Source organism: Apteryx rowi, unplaced genomic scaffold (assembly GCF_003343035.1).
Source record: "Apteryx rowi isolate R43461 unplaced genomic scaffold, aptRow1 scaffold_158, whole genome shotgun sequence".
Taxonomy (NCBI): Eukaryota; Metazoa; Chordata; class Aves; order Apterygiformes; family Apterygidae; genus Apteryx; species Apteryx rowi.
This window is the reverse complement of record NW_020447841.1, coordinates 827,258-848,284: the sequence shown is the minus strand read 5'-3', so window position 1 is coordinate 848,284 and position 21,027 is coordinate 827,258. Positions and strand designations below refer to the sequence as shown.

Genomic DNA, 21,027 nt, shown 5'->3' with positions numbered 1-21,027 from the left:
TTTTTTTTTTTTTTTTTTTTTTAAACCTCTTTTTAAAGTACACGTAGAATCTCTCAAGCCATGGTTTGGCCTGTAGCCATCCTTTATTAAAAGTGGCTGGCTTTTCAGCTGGAAGCCTGGCTCAAATATTTTTCTAATGCCTTTTGAGGAAGCTGAACAGTAAAGCAACAACCCTTTGTCTCTTTTCAAAAGCACTGTTAATCTCAGCTCCCATACACCCTTGTGAACTTTCCCCTTTTATTTGTTGTTGGAAAGGCTACTGAAGGTTTCACAGGAGCTATTTCAAAAAGAGGCAGCTCACCTCACTCCAACAGTTTAGGGCAAAGCTGGGTTCCATCTTATGTTTTTTAAAAAAGAGAAGTGAAATCAGTGACTCGCCTATACTAATTGTATCTTGATGTCTTCAGTGTTGCTTCAAAATCCCTTGAGTGATATCTTGACTTGTAGAAATATAGGACACACTCAGTCCGTATTAAACTAATTAATTCTAGAGCCATTAATTATGAGCATCAACTCCAACAGCTTCTTGCTGAGATGACAAGATTACAGTTGAGAGGTGGCTGCCATTAAAATGTTTTGTGGTTTGTTTACTGAAGCAACTCTGATTTTTTTTATTAATTAGTGAATGAATAGTTTTGGCAGGATTTTTAAACACCAGCCTTGTCCACCTCTTACTTCTCCCTCATAAAGTCTTTAACTTTATGGTTTGGACAGGGCAATGCAGGTGCAGTCTTCTCTGTTGTCTTGGAACGCAGCCCAGAACAAGGTCAGGAACACCTCTTTGGTATGAGGAACCTTCCTCTTCCCCTCCTCCCGCTTGTGAAAAGGCTTTGCTGTGAGATGAAGCCAGAAATGAGCTCTCTGTGTCAGCAACTCACTCCATGCATCAGCAAGGGAATAGTCCTCTGCTCCATGAGCTAGGCTGCCAATGTGGCACTAGCAAGTGCCCTACAGAGCTCCTAGCTTAAGTCCCCAAAGCACAGTTTTTGTGTCAGCCTGGCTCAGGACTTCTGTGCAGGCTAGTTAGCTCAGGCTGCAGTTTCGTGCTTAACTTAGGCTGAGGTAAATGGGGGTTGCTGAGAGAAACAGCTCTGCCTTTGCTGTCCCTTCCTGCTCTGTGCCTTGTACTAGCCTTCGTGAAGGACTTTCGCATTTGGTTCTGGAGATACAGCAGTCTTCACTAGCCAGGGGATCTCTGCAGTGTTCACCACTGCCTGCTGTGGACTAGAAGGTAACATTTGAGAGGCCCAAGGACAGGTCTAAGGTGGTCTATTAGGAGAAGCAAGGGTCTGGCCCTTGTTCTGGTCCAGGCTCAGCTCCTGGCCATCAAGTCCTCACTCTTCTCTTGGCATCTGCCTCTTCCAAATTAGGAGTCTGCCATCAACGGTTAGACTAGATGCTGTGGGGTGGGGGATGTTTTACGTGTTTGGGCACAACTTGGCATCATGCACACTTGATCTTAATCCTCTAGATAGTTGTCATCACAATAACAGCAGAAATGATTACTTTTTCAGTCCTAATTGTTTGAAAAGTGCAATATAGAAATGGATCAGACAACTGTCATCTTTGTCCTAAATTACTTAAAACAATGCCTTCAATGGTTTGTATCATGAATTAAGAGCTACTTTCTCCCTATCAGAAATCTAAATCCCAAAACATTAAATGTGATTTAATGAATGAGCATCGAAGTTGTATGAAATCCTGACAGTTGTGTTTCTTATACCTGTTTCAGCTTTTGCGAGCCTGACTTAGCCAGCACAGTGTTGATGTTTTTCAGTGTGCTCTCTTACTACTGAGCTAGAATTCTGTATAAATGACTGGATTTAGTTCTGTGCTTGTGCATGACTCGTGGCAAAGGGGTTCTGGAAAGTACAATCTAACAGTCGCTTTTCTTTTTATTTTGTGTGGTTGTCTATAAAGAGCACATGACTTGGCCCCGGAAGATCATCAAATCATCCTCTATGTATCACTGCAGCTGGCTCTTGTCAGACAGGTATGTGCAAAAATTGGCGGCCACTAAGTCATTAGAGGGTGGGAGAATGACAGTCAAATTGAGCAAGACTCGGCTATGCTAAACAGGGTCCCTTCCTTTCTGCATTTAATTGATAACAATCAGAATATGTTCATGGAAGATTTTTATTTAAAGCAATAATTCTACAGCACATGTGGCCCTCATGGAGAATGGCCTTCCCCAGGGTATACATTCAGCTCTGACTCCTAAGCAGGGTTGTTCCCACTTTGAGCAATTTTGTCAGGGTAGGTTGAGTGAGAGCTGTTTGTTCTTGTTCACTGGGTATCATGCTGCGTCCTGTTGCGGGCTTCTCCAAAGGCTCTCTTGTTACTTCCCGGTTCTGTATCACACCAGATCTCACATTATCCACATTTGGGATTGGTATATTCCATACTTGGGTGTGTTCAGCGTTAGGCTTTGACAAGTGCTGAAACTGTCCAGGGAGTGGGATTAGTTGGCATTTGAATGCTGCTGCGGGTGGTAAGTCATAAAAATTAAACTGATTTGTAAATACACTGCACTTCATTTAAGAAAAAATTTGGGCTGTGTTTTATTTCTCTGTCCCTTCCTTTTAAAAGCTAGAGACTTTGTTAGAGTAGCCCCTATTTATTAACTGCTTCTCTAGCTAGATTTGAAATTTCATCATCTTGCTTTCCTTCTTTGGCAGGCTTTCTGCTCGCTGCAGTTTTCTCTCCTTAATCTACACCAGAGTCAAACAGTTGGATCCTTCTTACTTTCCTGAGCTAATTAGGGGATCTGTTTGTTCATTAGGCTAAAGTAATTGTTCCAAGAGAGCACATTCCTGATAATGTCACTTTTGTAACCCTTTCATAATTAGAGCAGCGTGTTGTGAGGAAGCCTGCAATAAGAAAGGATAATTAAAATGGCTTATTTAACTTTGTCATCAGCCTGCTGGCTGGTTTATGATGCAGAGTGCTCAGGGTCTTTCATTAAAAATATCCAGCTACCCCTCTTTCTTTCATAGCTTTTGCCTCTTTTGCTCATTGCTTGAGTAAAAGCATTACAGCTTTTTGACTGGTACTCTAAAAATAAAACAAAGATTTTTGTGGTCATCGCTTCTTTCACCTTTTCACTGTCATTGGTCCATTGCATTTTAATTCATTATCCTTTCTTTTTCTCCAGTTGTTGCCTGTCCTAACAGTGTTGTTTCATATGTCTCATTTCATCGTTTCCCTCCCCTCCTATTCTTTCCATTCAGTCTCTTGTCCTCATGTTCACTTTGTCCTTTGTCTCCTATCTCACCTGTATATTTTCATCCTTGACAATCTGCCACTCGCCCCTGCTTCCCTAGATGTGTGAACTCYGTGTGCTATGTAGAATCACTGACCCCTGCTATGCTGCTCCTCCTCTTCCTCATCTAGTGAGATATAAATCTTTAACGCATGCTTAGAGAGAGAGGAGATACCTGAGACATCTTTATTTTTAGACTGCTGTAAAATAGCCTACTCTTCTTTTGCCAGTTTAGTTAATGATAAACATTTGGTAATGCATTTTTAATATCCTTAATTATTTAAAGTATCAAACATATTCTCTTTCTGATTAACTGAAAGATAAATGAGGCTTTTTTTTTTTTTTGATAGATTGCACTAACTATTGAATGTCACAGGGCTTTCATCAGGCTGTGCAGCAGTACTAACAAATCAGGCCATTTCTACGCAGTAGTCTATAATATAATACCTGAACGTTCTTCTCAACAACAGGCCTTTTTGTTTCCATAGTCAAGGTCAGCAGATGAGGTACCTTACCCAACACTGAAAAATCTAGGTATCAGCTTGCACAGATAAGAGAGCATTTTCACAGAACAAAGCAAGACAGGCAGCTGACCAGTATCGTGCCAAGCAGAGTTTGAGCAATTCTTCATTCTTGGAAGACTCTGTGAAATATTTCCGATAGCACTTGTCTCTGTCAACGCTGGGCAAGGGAGAGGGGGGAAAGGAAAAGCATAAGCTTTCCTCTGACGCATGACAAGAACATGAAGAGAAGAGGGATGGATGGTTATAAAAGGTTTTCCCAGGGTAATGGCTGAATACTATCAACAACCAAAATGAGAGATGATGTTGTTATACTAGTTGCTTGTGTTTGTGTGTGTGGCTCTATGTCTAAAAGACTACTGAACTCACTGGAAGGACTCCTGTGACTCCCAGAGGGCCTGAGTCAGCGCCACAGCATTTTAGGGCGTTTTTTCCACCAAAATACAGAGGAGTGTAAAATACTCTCTTCTGTAAGAAGGGTCTCATTCTATTTTTCTCCCAAAGTTGAAGTGCCATCAGGCCAAGGTCGGTATCTGCTGTGGCGGTTATCTACACTTGGCAGCCAGCCAAGCTGATTGACAAATGAGACTTCCAGCTCCCAGCTGCTAGTTCTGCTGCTTCTCCTGTTTCTGTGGTAACAGCATTTAGATCAGCAAAAACAAGGTAGAATGAACATTTTAAAGCTCACTGCTCTTAATGTCTTTCCCTGTTTTTTAGCAGGCCAGTTTCTATGGAAATGACTCTAGAGAGTCAGAGCTCTTGTTAATTTTAAGTGCTGTTCCCTCCCCCCCTTTTTATTGACCTTGAATGCCATGTAAACTAGTATCAGATACGTGAAAGCAACATATGGCTTTTCTTACCATTTTAAAACTTGTGTCAATGTTGTTTGATTTGATTTGACCTTTCTTTGCGTGAAAATAGGAGGGGAAAGGCAGCCAGAGGCCAGCAGCTGAGAATTAGAGGTCTCACTTATCAATTTCATTTGTGGGCTGCCAACAGACCTGAAGTTTCAAGTGGCAATATCCAAAAAACATCTACTGTCTTCTAGAGTGTCTGGATGTAAAAATAAGATAAACATTGGTTAAGAACACTGGAGAAAATATTTCACCTTTTTTTCCCACAGTTTTTATTCTGGTTGCAAGGAGGAGAGACTATTGTCTTTTCTTTGCCCCAGCAGAGGAACTCTGTTTTAGCATGTATCAAGATGTGATCCTTTCGGTGACTGTTGAATGTGGATAGCTCTGTTTTGTGTTTCTTCCAGACCAACTAGTCCCTCTTCTGCTGAACATCAACATGCTGCTTTTCTGTCTAGGTCCTGGCCTAAATTTTTCTGGTGATCAAAAGCAACTTGTACTAGGAATTAAATAAGAACTTAAGTCACAAAAATGTCAGTGCTTGCTTTCCTGAAGTTCTGATGGTTGTTGCAAGTCTATTTCTAATGGAAGTTTTTGCCAGTTCATAAAACTTTCTCCTTTCTGTAATGCCCATGCTACAATGAGAGGTGGAGGGGATTACCTTAATAGTTTTTTACCTATAACTCACAACTGATATGAAAATTTGCTGGACTGAGCCATGCAGAATAAAAGGCTTGAAAACTCATCTAGATTCACTGCCTATGAAATATTATTTCATTTACTATTCTAAATTTGCAAATGTATTCTACTGTTGTGATTTTTTTTTTAGCACTCATACAGTTTTCCTTTTTACATCTACAAAGGTAACATCCCAGCATTGTTTGTAAGGAAACATATAGCATTGTCAATATAATTTCTATTATAAGAGGCAGCATCCCAAACAATCCATAGTATGCCATTATTTTGGTAGTGCTGCAAGATGCTATTTCTGGCTTATTGTAATATCTTTGCTTCTTAATCCGTGTGATTCGAATAATATACCTGTGCGGCATGCAGACCATTTGTGGTACATTCATTAACAGAAAGATGAATCGGAGGAGGGTAGCATCTTCATACTGTAGGCCCTGCTAGGATTTGTGGTCCAGCTGAAATAAGATTAAAGCACTTGTAGGGAATTTAAGCTGKCAGCCTACCTCTGATACAACCCTGAAGTTTCAAAGTACCGTCTGGGCTGCCAGCATCCATCTTTCTCATGTTACATAGCTACTTAAATAAATAAACTGTGGCAATAGATTGTTGATCTCTGCTTTTCGAAAGAAGTTTGCATTAACTGCTGCGAAATATCTTGCTTTTATTGTTCTAGAAATTTAGTTTGTGTTTTGTTTCGTCTGGTCTGATGCAGGTTGATTTGTATAATGCTTCCAGTAAAGGGATAGAGTCTCTTGATGTTATTGAAGGGAATTTTTTCTCATCTGTGTTTTGTCCTCTGTTTCTAATTATGCAGCAGGAGGAGAACTCTGTGTAGGCTACTAATGGTGTTACAGCACTGAGGAATCTTTTGGGGCTCAAGTTAAGCAGTCAGGTGTCAGGGAAGAGTGATTAACTTCCCAAAACAGCCATTGCTTGTGACTCTGATAATCTGATGGTACTAGAGGGGAAGAGTTGTCTCCCAGCACTGAAATGAGATGTAACTATTGAAAGCCCTATGCTACAGTACAGGGAAAAATTAGTTTAGACTACATCCGTTTCAACAGCATATGACTGTCTCCTTAGCAGGCAGAGGTTTGCAGGAGTGACCACAATTGACTTTTTGTGCTATTTCACTTCATACACATTGCACCTCTATGAGAACCTGCTGCCAGCTGGTCTGTTAGGAATATGAACTTGCAGTCCTGTGATTATCAAACAGACATTTGCCTGTGTAAAGCAAAATCACAATAATATAGTTTGCACATTCATGTGCAGGTCAGGTCAAGTATCTTTACAGTTTTTAGGTCCCGCAGTAAAGGCACCAGTTGCAGATATTACTCTTCCATCTGATTTATACTAGCAAATTAGGATTAGCTCTCCAAGTCTTTGAATCATAGAACAATTGAGATTGGAAGGGACCTCTGGAAATCATTTGGTCTAACTCCTGCCCAAAGTAGGGTCAAGTAGAGCAAGTTGCTTAGGGCTCTGTCCAGTTTGCTTTACAGATTTTCTTTTTCTTCTAATAAACTTGTTCTTCCCCCAAACTTGGAATTTCTTAGTGACCACTTGTGCAAGCCTGAGACAGTGGAAGTAAACAGAAAAACTGAGAAGCGTTTGGATTGTTAATCTGGAGTGTAATAAAGGTAGCAGCTTTGTTTTAGCAAGTCTAGTTGATACACCTCTGGTGTACCTACAGAAAACTATATGGGCTGGCACATCTGGGCCCTCAACAGTCTCATATCTGTTGTCCTGGTTCGGAGTTGTTCTTGTCAGTGCTTGTGTTTTTAGCATAGTAATAAAAGTACAGAAAGTATCCTAGGAAGCTGCTGAGGGAGCACTGGTGATTTAAGCCGATGTGCTTACTTTACCCTTGCAGTAGACTATAATAACACATGCAATTGATTCAAGTAGCTCAGCTGACAAGCAGTAATTCATTAAAGCTGAGAACTCGGTTGCATATCCTAACCTGAATTTCAGCCAGGATAACCAGCAGTTTTGAAGCTGTGGGCTAGATGTCAGCCTGGGGTTAGTCTATGGGTCAGTCGCATCTATCTCCAGACTTAGATGGAGTCAGCAGGAACAGTGTAATTAAGTACCTTGGTATGAGTGTGCACAATAAGAATTAAAAATCATTTGGACGTTAGAATTAAATTGTCCCATGAACAGCATATGGACCACACTCACAGAAGTATACCTGGGATCAGCAAACTCCATTGTAGCTGCAAGCAGTGTAATTGTTTCTCTCCTTTACAGTGTGCAATCCATTTTCCAGAGTGATCCGTGGAAGCCCTGGGAATTCCACATTAGTAGTATGCCAAGACAGGAAAACRTCTGCAGAGGAGAGTTTTGCTATATGAGAAGTTCTCATAGCAGGAAAGAAGGAACTGCATTTTGCACCCCTTAAAGAAGGAAGGGGGGAGGAAGATATGAAAAAAAGAAAATTACACATTTTTTTTCTGTTTTGTTTGCTTCAGACTTCCAGGATCAAACATAGATCTGGAATATTTTAAATAAGACTAATTTCAGATGCTGGAGGGTCTTAAAAAGAAAATTCTTCATATAAAACTGATAACCAAAGGAAAAAAAAATCTATTAAGAACTTCTCTTTTGAATAGCTAGCCTAAAATAGGGTATCAGATCACAGACAGCATGTGATATATTTGCATTCATTATAGATGTTAAGTTTTCTGCCAAGTGGGACTTGATTCTAATGACATGCTGCTGCTGTGAGTCTCAGCACTGTTCTATAGCTAGCTGCTAGCAAAGACGTTTCTTTTTCTGACAGCATTCTGAATCCTGACTCTTTTACACTTTAACATTCATACTTAGTTTTTATTTTATTGATCCAAATCATGAAAAGCCCTGTACAGCCATCACAAGACACAAAATGCAGCAGAAATGTGTATTGCTGTCACCTGGGTGAAGAGGCAGCTGCCTATCCTAGAAAATGGAGTTGAGAACTGGGCTTGTGTAGTGGATCTGTTTACAGCATAGAAGCACCATGTCAAAGTAAGAGGGGGAAGAAGGGATCAGGTCTGCTGCTCCTGTTTATAAACTGTGATTTATTAATCCTGCAGACTCCTTTCTTTAGAATGTGTGTGTTATTTCAAGCAATGCAGACTTTTAATTTTTGCAAACTGTTCAAATACTAACAGAATTCTTTCCCGTAAGGTGTCTAAGTAAGATTTCTTCAGAATTTCTGTTGACTATATTTGCTTTTACCTTTGGGAACGGGGTCTGATGTAGGATTGAAAGAAGAATGATTCTCTCTCTCTATTTCTACCCCTTCTCCTCCCAGATTTCTGATGCTATAGAACATCTTCAGGAAGCACTGAAACTGTGCAAAGATGACATGAATTCACTTCATCTGCTGGCCCTCCTCTTTTCAGCTCAGAAACACTATCAGCATGCACTGGATGTCATCAATATGGCTGTTGCTGAATACCCAGAAAGCTTTAGGTAAGAGTTATTACACATTTTCTTATATGACTTGATACATCCAGGAATGATCTGTTCACTAGTTCTGTTGTCCTCGGTTGTACACAAGGAGCCTGATAAGCCAAGTGCGTTACAGGTGTGTTACTCCACTCTTAGGTGGACTATAAAACTAAAATGTGTGAGGGTCAGGCTATTCTTTTGTTTTCTGTCTTCATATCTTTCTGTTTTTAAAATTAATCATTCTGCTTGTTTGCTTTTCCAGTATTTATCTTTCTGTATTGTGCTGATGTTTTTTCTTATATGTATATCTATATATATATCTCCCTGTACTTTTTAGTATGTCACTTTACACATGTGGAAAAATGAAGATGGGACAACTATGATGTTGTTTGTCTGTATCACAAATCATTTTATAATTTGGAAAACTTCCTGGTTGAAGAGGAACTAATTTTTCATGTTTTGACCATTCCTTTGATGCTCATGTATTACACAGTTTGCTATGATAGCACGGCTGGAGAAAAAGATCAGTCAAAAATCACATATTGTAATGTATAGCTGAAAAGATGGTTTGGTTGTTTAAGACCAAGTTTGAACCAGCAAAGACTTCTTGGAGCCAGAGTTTTCCACTGCTCTATCTTTGATTCCGTCCTTCATCCTCTGAGGGAGATAAATTCAATTCCTTGCAATTTACTGTCATGACCTTTCAAAACAGCGACTCTTGTCTATTCTGTAGAAACGTTAAAGCTACTGTAATATTTTCTGGTGATTGCATACTAGCTGAGTTTCTCAGCCAAACTGCAGAAGAAGCTGTTGCATTGCTGAATGCCCAACTTATCTTCAGAATTGCTTGTATTTAACTGAAGGTTTTAAACCGTGTAACTTAGTTTTCAGATAGCTTGTTTTCTCAGTGCGTCAGTGATGAGAGGGAGTGGTGTCCTGAGGTGTAATCTAGAAGCTGAGTGAGAAGTCATCTAGACCCAAGCAAAAGGCAGGTCATAAGTGAGACTGAGACTATCTGAATGTGTATCTAGGACTGTGATGCTATATCAGCATAAAATGCTTTTTGTTGTAAGCTGCATGTTGCCATTTCAAATTGCACTCCTGCCTGTGCCTCTGAGGTTGCTTACTTTGTGTATGTGAATAGCTAAGACTGTAAATACATATCTTTGAGAATGAAGTGAAAATTAGTAATGGAAAAGCTCTTGAAATTATATTCTTCCACCAACACCAGTTCAGTATGTGAACATGGGTATGACTAAGAGAGGGAATACTCCAGTGGCTGCTTTGCTGTATTTTGTAGTTTGAAGATAATAAACGTAGTAAAAGATTTCATGCCGTACAGTCAAAGGTCAAATGTTTCTCATGACTGCAAACACTCAAAGATAGGTAAGACTTAGGTAGAACAAGAAAATGGTTGTTTATATGAGGAACAGAGTATTTGCCATGTCAGATCAACCAACAGGTACATCAAGTTCAGGATTTTTCCTCCAGTACTGCGTAATAATTTATGCTTCGAGGTAGGACAAAACAAACAAAGGAAAGAGAATGTACAAAGGCAGCTGGGAGGGCTGCTGGGTGGGTTCCTTTGGGGTGTCTGGCAATCTGATTTCCCTGAAGCAGGAAATAATATTTTCTCCTGTGCTTCTCCCAGTGCCAATCTTTGTGTATGGAGAGACCTGGCAAGGAATAGCAAAATATGTTGTTTCTGGGAAAAGCAGATTAATATTGGTATTGAAAGCCACAGGTTCATGCTTGCTCCTAGACACATCACAGACATGCTATAATGTGAGCTCTTGGAAGAACCCCTCTTTGCTTCCTGCATGAGCTGTGATATGTAACACAGCTGGCAACAAGGCTCATCTACAGGTATGCAGTGGCACAGGAGTCTGGCTTCTTGCCTCTGCTGCTCTGGCTAGCCTGCGTCAGCGTGGGAGTTTCTCTAAACTAGACAGCAAAGGACTGGTAAGTGAGGGAAAGGAGAAAGGATGTCAGAGTTACAAGACAGAAAAAAAGAAGAGATCTTAAAGAAAATTAAGAACAGGAATTCAGTGGGGGAGGTGAGGGAGGAAGCAAGAATAAAAGAACACATCTACAGTTTGGACCAAATTCGAAACAGTTCCAGACTTTCTAGAGGTCTAAAGTACAGTTTATGCTAGGAGGGCTTTAATGCCTTGTAAAACTTCTCTGAAGGGAGAGACATGATGCTATTGTGCATTTCTAGTTATAATTGCCTTAAAGAAAAATCGTAGTAAATTTTACTACTGCATGGGATGACTACAAAATACCTCATATAATAGTATAGGCAAGTTCAACTGCAAGATTTTAAAGCTCTATTTAAAAGTAGTTGAGCATTTTTCCAAATTCCTATTGATATGAACCAGGCAACTGTGTAATGTGGTGCCTGGGGGCTCCCTTCCTAATGACAACTCTGTTTGGAAGTATAGTTTGATGGCATGTATCACAAAAAGAAGATGAAAGCTGCATTAAGGGACCTCAGGGCTCCGTAGATAGCGAAAAATGTGAGTATTACCTGGATGTGTATTCTAAACAAACAAAAGAATAATACATTAAAAATTAAGGTCTTAGTTGGCCCAAACTACTGGTGACATCTACTGCTTCCCTGTCTCTAGCTGTATATAATTAAGCTGAGTTTGTTCCTGCTTTTTTATTCTCATATTAAATTCTTTCATATATATTTTAAAGAAAGAATCGTTCAGGATGTCAGAGAGTTGGTTAGAGTGGTTCAAGCTACTGGGAAAATAGGCTGCATTTCAGCTAGCGTGCAATGTCCTTTGGTATGAGCCCCATAACACTGACCCAAATGTGCCCAGAGGTGCCCCTTGTGGGAATCTTTACATTTGTGCATTTACTTGATGGTTCAGTGCTCTGTGTGGTGCACAGTAAGTAGGGATACGAAGACTGGACACTGAAGACACTGAGAGATGGCCTGGAATGTTTTGAATCTAGATTTTGGAGAAGAATATTGAAGAACAGCTGAATATCCAAAAGAACAAATCATTCAGAAAAGTGAACTTAGGAAAAGCACTTCTGCTTGGAAAGCTACATATATAACAAATGCATCACATTACAGTCAGCAACTGACTTGATTTGAGTACTTGCATATACTGTCAAGCAAAGACAGGGGTGGACTGGGTAGAGGAAGAATGAGAGCTAGCTATGTTGGAAACATTGCAAGATGGAGTGAACCAGAAGAAATACACTGCCTTGCCATGACTATAAAAGATAGAAGTAATAACAACCTTCACGTGGGAGATACCACCTGAAAAAGTGCTGACTCCTATAGAAGCAGAGGGTCCAGGATAAAATTTAGTGTTTTTRTGTCTTGTCAACATTGGTAAGCTTTTACAATAAATTAGTGGATGCAGAACCTCCAGTTGCTTTTGGTTTATTCTTCATGGCATTATCACAGGCATATCTCAATAGAAGCATGTAAAAATATTTGGGCTTGGAAGCCTATTATATTTAAGACCTAATAAGTAGATCTGTTTTGAATTAATTGGAAGGGAAGGCTCCTGATAGTTTAAGGTATCTCGCCTCTAGGTCAAAGATGCTCATCATAAGCCTTTCTTAAAGTGGAGTCCTTGCTTTTTCCAACTCCCAGGCCAGGCTTTGGACAGTGTTCTACCTAGGACCAGCTGTGATTACCTCCCCACATTTTCATCTTTATCTGAAAGCAATAATACTACTGAGCACCCCCTCTACCCTCCAAACAGTCTTCTTAAAATAGTGCATTGTTTATTTAGAATGAAAGAATTTCCATTTGTAAAGCCTGTATTCACGTCTCACTTACAGGATGTTCCATGCAGAAGTCCCATAGGTCTGACATCCTGTAGAACCCACCACAGAGACTGACTGACATGGTCCCTCCTGCAGCTGGTGATACTTTGTTTTGCTAGTGTAAAAATGACTTTGTCCTTCTGATTTCCCCATCTTTTCAGAGACTGTTTGGCTCTCTGATCACCTTTTAGCTCTTAAATGGGTTAGTTCCCAGCACTCGGGGAAAAAAAAAAAAAGGTTTGTACCTTGTTTGAGGTTGGAGATAGGATATCAAGTTTACGGATACTCTGTTGCTTTATAATTGCTCCCAGACTGCTTATCAGAACTGATTCCATTGTTTCCCAGCTTGTTTTTCTCTCCTGTACGCCCCCCTGTTAAGTTAGAACAATACCTTCTTAGGACCTAACAACTTACAACAGCAAAACAGCTGACAGTAAAAGTTTCGTTAAATGATCGCGTCTTTGTATCTGTAGCAGTTCTGCATCTGGCGCAAGAGTTGTAACTCTTTTAAATGAATAGCTGCTAATATTCCTTCTGCTCCCTAAACTGTAAGTCACTGATTTGTTGCTTTCCATTTCTCAAAACTAGTTTTAAAAAGAAATAGCAGAAAACTTTCAGGAAGCACTGCTATTCCACACACAAAGACTCAAAAAGAGGCAGGTGGATTGGTGTTTCAGACCAAAGTAGCTGTCAAGTACAAATTCTTTTCTTTTATTGAGATATTTGCTATTCCAAAAGTAAGTATTGTAAATGCAGTGCAAAAAGCTCAGAAGGCCAAGAAGTATTAAATGTATATCTTGGAGACCATCAATAAAAAGGAAGTAAATTTTGCATGAAGTATGCATTGTATAGTATAGTATGCATTTTGTATGCACTGTATAGTAGTTCTGTTGCTGTGGTTTTAGCCAAAAGCTTTTTTTGCCCTCAGCCAGCCTTCAAAATACAAAATCCTCTTCTAGATTAGGAGGAGCTTACTGACAGCAAATGTCCTTGGCTTCATCACTACTACATTAATTTTATTAAGGACAGGTGAAGTAATCTTCTGGCAGGATTTATTTGTCGTAGTCTGGTGCGGACTGTTATTGTGGGGAGAATTGTTCTATAGTGTATAAGCAATGTCATTTATCAGGTGCTTCTACTCATTACAGAAAAAAAACAATGTAAAATCAGGATCTTCAAATGCATGATTAAGCTGGGATCTCCAGTTTGATTTCTTTCCCCATTACTTGTCAGGCTTTTTCTTGTAGATTGAAAATAGACAATTCATGCCTCCTTTGAGCAACAGCTTTATGGGCACTAGTGGCAGGCTACATATTGTTGACAGTTGTAAATTAGAACTGTATTTTTGCCTTTAAACCTGCATGGGGGGAAGGAGGCATTTGTCCTTAAGCTACTGGTTTGCAAACCTTTTTGCTATGCCTAGTCTATACTAGATTTTTTTGTCAGCAAAGTTGTAACTCTTTCTTTTTTCTCCTCTATGGGCAATGTGATCGTCTATGCTATAGGAATATTTTATCACTTTACTCATAAAAGTGGTACTTGTCCTCACTTAGCTTTCAAAGTATGGCTTTAGAGAAGCAGATCAGTATGTTTATATGACTACAGTTCGTCATTATGCAAAAGACAGTGAAGCCTGGTACATCTTGTGAATGACCACGGTGATAAAACAGCTTGCTAAAATTCTCAGAATATTGTATTGTATTCTGAATTCCTCAAGGGTGCAAAACCTGAGGATCTAAGGCAGGGCTAAATTAGTATTTTCAGCTGTAGCATGTGATCATGGTAGACCTTTGAGGATAGGATAGGATATTCAGATAGGATAAGGCATAGGATATTCAAATCTGTTAAGGGCACAGTTTCTACAGGTTGACTTCTTATAGTGGTATGTTCACACCATAGCTTCTGCAGGTGACCTGCAGTTGTTTTTATCTCTGTATTGATTCCACAGACAACAATGTGAAGTAATAAAAAATGGGGTTTTGTACTTGGGGTGATATGATAGTACTGTGCTACAAGAATGTAAAAAATGAATTAGGCTTATATGATTCACTTAAACAAAAAAGAGCTGTATAATGTGGAGTCAGAAGGGTTGTTCTGAGTTTTGTTCTACTAACCATGAATGTTTGCTTTTGTTGGTATATTATAATCCATTAATGTTTTAATAAAATTAACCTGAAAAACCCAACTGATATATTGCCATAACCATGGGTATAATCAAGGGAACTAGTAACGATGTTGAGTATTTATATGTCAAATATATGAAGGGAAAGCTTTAAGCTAGTGTCCTGATTCTTTTTAATGATTATACAGGTACTTAAAATAATTATAGTTTTGAATTTTTTTCCCATTTGGGGCATTTTTTTGGCTTGGATTATTTTCTATTCCTGGATGAGGAAGAAACAAAATTAATTTTTGTGTTACAGTATCCAAGATCAGATTCCCATTTTGGCAGGTGCCAAACGGATGTATGGGTCCTTTCCTAAGGTTCACAATCTGATCCAAGACAAAACTTCAGCGGATGAGTGTGATACCCTTCTGTGCACCACCCTAGTACAGCAGGAATAAATACCTCCCTAGCTGGTACCTATCTGTATATGCCAGAAAGGAATGGGTGTTAGTGTACATCTGAATTCATCTTAAAATTCCATGGATGGATTCAGTGGTAATTGAAGACAATCCCATTCCAACATAGCATGAATTTCAAAATACGACTAAAAGGAGTTAAATAGTAGTTACATTGGAAACCTACTGCAGACTTAATTTTTGGTGTAGTATGAAAGGAAGAAAAAGTCATGCTGTTTTCCAACCTTAACTGCAATAGTTTGGGTCTTTACTTTAGATTAAAACAAAGTTTTGTTTCATAATAACTTCTTTCCTGCTAAATGGCTGCGAATAAATGGCTACTGTCTCAGTTCATTTAAGACCTCTGTAGTGAGCAACCCTGCTTCTAGATGCTTTTTTTTGGCATTGGAAAGGTAATACAAGGTCTGCAAATTCATAGGCTTCACTGTAGAAACATAGAAATAARTACTAAAATGCAGGAATAACCATGGTTAATTTGAGACAGTTAACATCCATGAGATTCTCTACTTACAGGCAATTTATTTGTGTAAAAGCAAGAAATTTCTTAAGGGAATGTCAGTAACTTGATGTTTGAGATTTCAAGTTCAGATTTTGCAGGTTTTCCTGTAGATTCCGTATATGTGTTTTCGAGGCAGGGTTGTTAGCTTGTTTTTAACATTATTTTTGGTGTTTAGTGACTGTTTATTGGCTGGCTGAAAACTAAACCTGCAAACCACTTTGTGATAGTAATAAGTGGCAAAGGTACTTGTTGATCATTATAATTTCTTTGCGTTTCCTTGATGGGTCAGGCCTTAATTCTCAGAATAAATTCTGACCATTCAGCAGAGGTTTAAGAAGGGCTGTTTTCTGAAAAAGCAGAATGTCAGTTTTAGTTTCCTCCACTCATGTGTCCTGTCTTGTGCGGTTCACTTCTTGCCAGTACTTTCCCACTTGGATGGAGAAAAGAGAGCTTTTCGGTTCCTGCTGGCTTTCTTTGGTGCATTGTGTATTTCTGTCACATCAGTGAGTTAGTCCCCACGCACACATTTTTATTCCTGCTAAGTGCCATTTTCTCTTGAACAACTGCAGGTGTTCTGTTTTATATTCAAAGGAAGTGGTTAGGAGGCCTGACTGACTATGCTGAATGCCAAAATACATTGAAAAATAACTTGTGTGTATTGACTGGGCAGCAATGAGTTAAATCTCCCCTAGGAACTCTGCTGGTTGAAGGTTAGCCATAGTATGTCCATATCTAGGCTATCCTGGGTGAGCAGGGACTTGGGGAATGGGATCACTGTGTTTTCTCTAGGCATTTTTTGTGCACTCCAAAGGTAGACCTGAGTAATGGAGGTTAGAAGGAGGAGTTGAGGCATGTGTAGTGCCTGGAAATCAAAGAGAGAACCAAGGGAGATGGAGGTGTGTGTGAGGGAAGCTCAGTCCTCAACTCCTCCTTCCTGCTATGAGGCTACGCCCATGTGTAGAGGGACTGTATGCAGTGCCTCCATAGCTAGCAATCACCAGAGGAGCAGGGGAAGAGAGTAGGTATTTTTTTCTTGTCAGGCAATCCTGGATTTTCTGAAACTGTTAAAACAGCTTCACATGCAAGGTGGTCAAGAGTCTCATTTCTGGATTGGGAATTCATATTTCAGAATGAAGAATATCAGCTTTATTAGCAGTCACTGACTGTACAGTCATTGCAGGAAAATGCAGGTCCCCCAATACAGAGAGGCATGGATGTCATGCTTAGCAAATTGCTCTTCAGTGCAGTAAATGACTTTCCAAGAAGTCTGCAATGCAGTCAAGCCATGTTTCTCTCAGAGGAGTATCATGCCCTGATCCCTCAATGAAAGGTGTTTTCATTTCCATCTGGAAATTTTGGATTTGAGCAATTTCTACTCTAAGGTCCTGGAAGTATTTACCTAATGAGAAAAGCACAAATGCTTTGATTTTTATTGTTTTCTTCTTCAAAAAGAAGAGGGAGGGGGAAGTATTCAGGCTTTCCGAAGAATTCACCAGGGAAAAGAAACTAAACACAGTAATTTTTCAATCACAAAAGTGGTTTTTACCTTCTGAAAATAGGGAAAGCCTATGCTCCTCACTCTCTCAGAAATACTGCTTCTGCTGCCATTGTCAATAATGTCTGTACGGAACCAAATATTTAAACAGACATAGTCATATTATTCGGTATTAGTCAATATTCATATTACTTAGTACTTCAGTCTCTATTAGTAAAGGAAAGAGAAAGATGAATGGAAATGAAATCAAGCAAGAGACTGTAAAGTAGAACTTTTGCATTATCAACATGTCTTTGAAAATAAAGATATCCAGACTTATTCCTCAATATGTTAACATTTTTACAGCACAAAACAGATAACATGATTCATTTTTTATCTTTACCTGAAGTTTTCTTCTAGCTATATTCCTTAGCAGTAAGTTTGTGATAAGCCTCCATATTTAATGAAATCACTGCTGGGTGGAAAGGCGAAGATAAGGATGGAGGGCTAAATGATCTGATCCGATGTCATTGTCAGTAGCAGACTTTCTCCTACGTACATTGGCAAAATTTGACTGAGAATCACTTAAGTATAATGTGGAATTGCATTTTTAAGCACTGTGGCTGGAAGTATAAACTGATGGAGATCTAACAGGTTAGAAAATGAATGCAGTGACCTCTGCTCCCTATGTCTCTGTCAGCTGGAGAAGTGGCAGGAGGCAGGTAACCAGCATCTYAAATGAAGATCATGTGAGTAAGCAGTTACACTGATGAAATTTGTACTGAAAGGATTCATAGACCTCTCAATGCTTTTCACCTGGAATCTGGCCGTTTGCATCTGCCCTCTGAACACTTGTGATGAGTGCGGTTTATTCTGTTGTTCTTGTATTGTGTTTTCTCAGGGCAAGGTCAGTGTCTTTTTGGTGTTGGTGGAGTATGTAGCACAATGGGGCTCTGAACCCACCTGAGAATAGACCATGCCACTGCAATACATATAATGAACAAGAGAGATGGCCAGTTGGTTAGTCCTTTCACAGATGGGCAAGGGAGCTAGAAGGAACTGTGTTACTGAGTAAAAGAAGCAGCCTCTCACCCCGAGAGTTCCTGCAACCAGTCATTTGTCTGGTTCTTCAGAAATCAGGTATTTGCTGTGATGGGGCAAAGGAAAAAATCTTTTGTTCGGCTTAATAATTTTTAGTAATGTCGAAGTAAAAATTTAGGTGAATAGGAATAACATAGATCAGCATAAAACAACAGAATACAGTACCCATGCTAGGATTGTCTTTAAGGTTAGCAAGTCTTCTTCAGCCCTCTCCAGATCATTACAATGGAAGTGTTTGAAGAGTCAGCTATGACGCAGTGTTACAAAAATGGCACTTGAGGAGAGGCATGTGTGGCATCTGCCTACCCCCCAGGTGTGCATGCCAAGCATCGCGGGCCCAGTCAGGAGGGACAGTGCTCTCTGCCAAATAAGGATGCAGAATCAATACATGCCTGCTGCAAGCCTGTCCTCACTGGGAGTGAGAAACAGCTGGTGCATACAAGAGAGCTCCATTTGCAATGGGTATGTCCACACTGCCGGGGCTGCTCCTCAAAGAGACAGAGCCAAGGCAGCCTCAGCGCAGCTCGCTGGGGCACTGCTGACAGAGTCACCATGGTGACATGGGTCTCTGCGGGCGAGCTGCCCAGCTGTTTGCATGCGCGATCCCGAGTCTGCTGGACCTTGTAGGCTGCTCTGAACTATGCAGCATTCCTTAAGCTAGATGGATTAACTAGCCCAAATGTATCTTCACAAGCCGCAGTGACTGCGAGCTAGATGGGTAAAATAGGCAATGGTAACTAGGACTAGGTGGCAGATAGAAGACCCTGAGAGTGAAAAGCTTAATTGTTTCCTCCTGGTTCCTGGGATTCTCCTGGATTGCACAAACCAAGCATGAGCTAATGCACAGAGCTGTCCCCAAGGCATAAAAGTCCCTCATAGTGGGTTAAAACAAAACAAAACTACCATTAAAATGCACCTCAGGAAACCACTGGTAAGTGGCCTGGAGGCAGCATTCATTTGGGGTAGTTCATGCCAGTGCCTACCAGCTGGCTGTGCTGTTCTCATTCTTGGGTGACTTTCAGTGTATGTGGGATTGCTTTAATCTCTGTTCTTCCTACACCCTTCAGAAAGAATGGTTCCTGCGAGGGAGAGCAGGGAGGTGTCCTCTGCGTTTGTGAGCTGTGGTTATGGGTCTGTTCTGCAGAAAAAGCTGTTCAGAGATGTGTGCTGTAGTATTGGGAGTTTATTGTTTGGGAATTTTTTTGCATCCCAAGTGCTTGTGTGAATTAAGACTTTTCCATATATAATTGCACGTAGGAGTCAGGGTACATATGTTGAATTATCTTTCAATCAAAAATGTTCTTCTGAAACTAAACAGGATAGTATTTTCCTGTTTATTACTCTAGTGTTAATGCAGATGGAAATGCTTGGAGTCTCCTTTGTTGCTGGGGTATAAACAAAGTCATATCTTAATCAAAGGGCTGCACGTTGACAGTTTGGAAATGCCAGTTTGAAGAAGGTTTTATTGTCTAGTCCATTTAAAAAAAAAAATCAATATAGATGCACTCTTTAGAGGCTTCACACCGGATGATTTTMAATTTTAACTCCTGAGAAGCGGACATTTGCTGTTCCTAGTATAGGAGAGCAAGGAATTCAGGGAAAGAGCATCACAGATGTAGTTGGGGGTGAAGCCTACTCTACCAGCTGCCTTGGAATTCTTTGTTATTTTCTCAGGGATAACCAGCAATTGCCTGCTCCTTCCCTGGTCACCTGCAAATGTCAAGGGTTTGCTTACCAGGGACATAGTCCTGAGCAAAAATATTTGTGGGGAAGAGGATGGGAGATCCTATAGGGTAATGACATCCGTGTGGTCAAGTGGGTGTGGGTGTGCCACACGTGCATGTCCGCATCTGTGTGTTTTGTGTGCACCATCTGTGGTATTGCAGGGCAGGAAAACCTGCATCTGAAAACCTAAGGCTTTTGACGTAATTTCTCCCCTCCCTTCTTCCTGTCCTCCCATACAGTGTGTATTTCTTGGTTTTGGTAGCCATGGTTTGTCCTGCATATCTAAAGACTGCTTTTGAGCAAAGCCCAGTTACATTTCTTGCAATTTTGTTAAACTTTTTTTTGCAGACACTACCCATCCGAATCCAACCTTCATTGTTTTAAAAGTATTAAATTGCTGTAGAAAGGAAGAGAACAAAGCAAGCTTGACTTAGCTCCTGAATTTCCATACTAAGTAGAGAATAAAGACTCGTCCTTTCAGTCAGATTTTGGGGGGGGGGCTAGGGAAAAAAAAGGCATATTATAAACTTCTGCCATTTTAGTTTATTTCTTAAGCCCTATAATGATATTGTGAAGGACAGTATCTAAATGAGCTGCTGTGGGGATATTTTATTCAGCTAATTCAACTGCAGTAATAACATTAAAAAGCATGTAGATAATTCTAGTTCAGATTTTTGCCGCTATAGAAGTCTTCTTCAAATTCCTTAAAGACTCAAAACTAAAAACACATATAATCCTTGCAATGTGTCTTTTCATTCAAAAATGTGCATCAGGTATTAATTTAGACTTTACTCCTTTCTCCACCCAGATCTCTTGCAAATTTTTAAGGCAAAAACTATGTTTTAGGTATGCTGATGTCTGCTTTTGATCTGATCAAATTGGCTTCTGTACATAGCAGAGCCAGTGTCTGATTTTACAAGCTATGTGTGCCGAGTCTGGGAATTCTGGCTATAAGCAATATTGTAGCTGAATGATAATTTCTTTTTTCTCTAACATAGTATAAGCAAAGGTGCAGCATAAATGTTGCAGTGCCACAAAAAGCAAGAAGCAATATTCACAAATTATGTATTCCAGCAGGTACT

The 21,027-nt window shown here is 39.9% G+C and overlaps 1 protein-coding gene across 8 annotated transcripts in view; it reads left to right on the top strand.

Moving 5' to 3' along the window:
• TTC7A (tetratricopeptide repeat domain 7A) overlaps positions 1–21,027 on the top strand; it is a 192,874-nt gene that overhangs the window by 85,809 nt on the left and 86,038 nt on the right. For all 8 annotated transcript variants that reach the window (XM_026059482.1, XM_026059485.1, XM_026059481.1 and 5 more), the window contains 2 exons: positions 1,921–1,993; positions 8,626–8,786. In XM_026059482.1, coding sequence (XP_025915267.1) covers positions 1,921–1,993; positions 8,626–8,786 — 234 coding nt within the window. The remainder of the gene's footprint in view (positions 1–1,920; positions 1,994–8,625; positions 8,787–21,027) is intronic.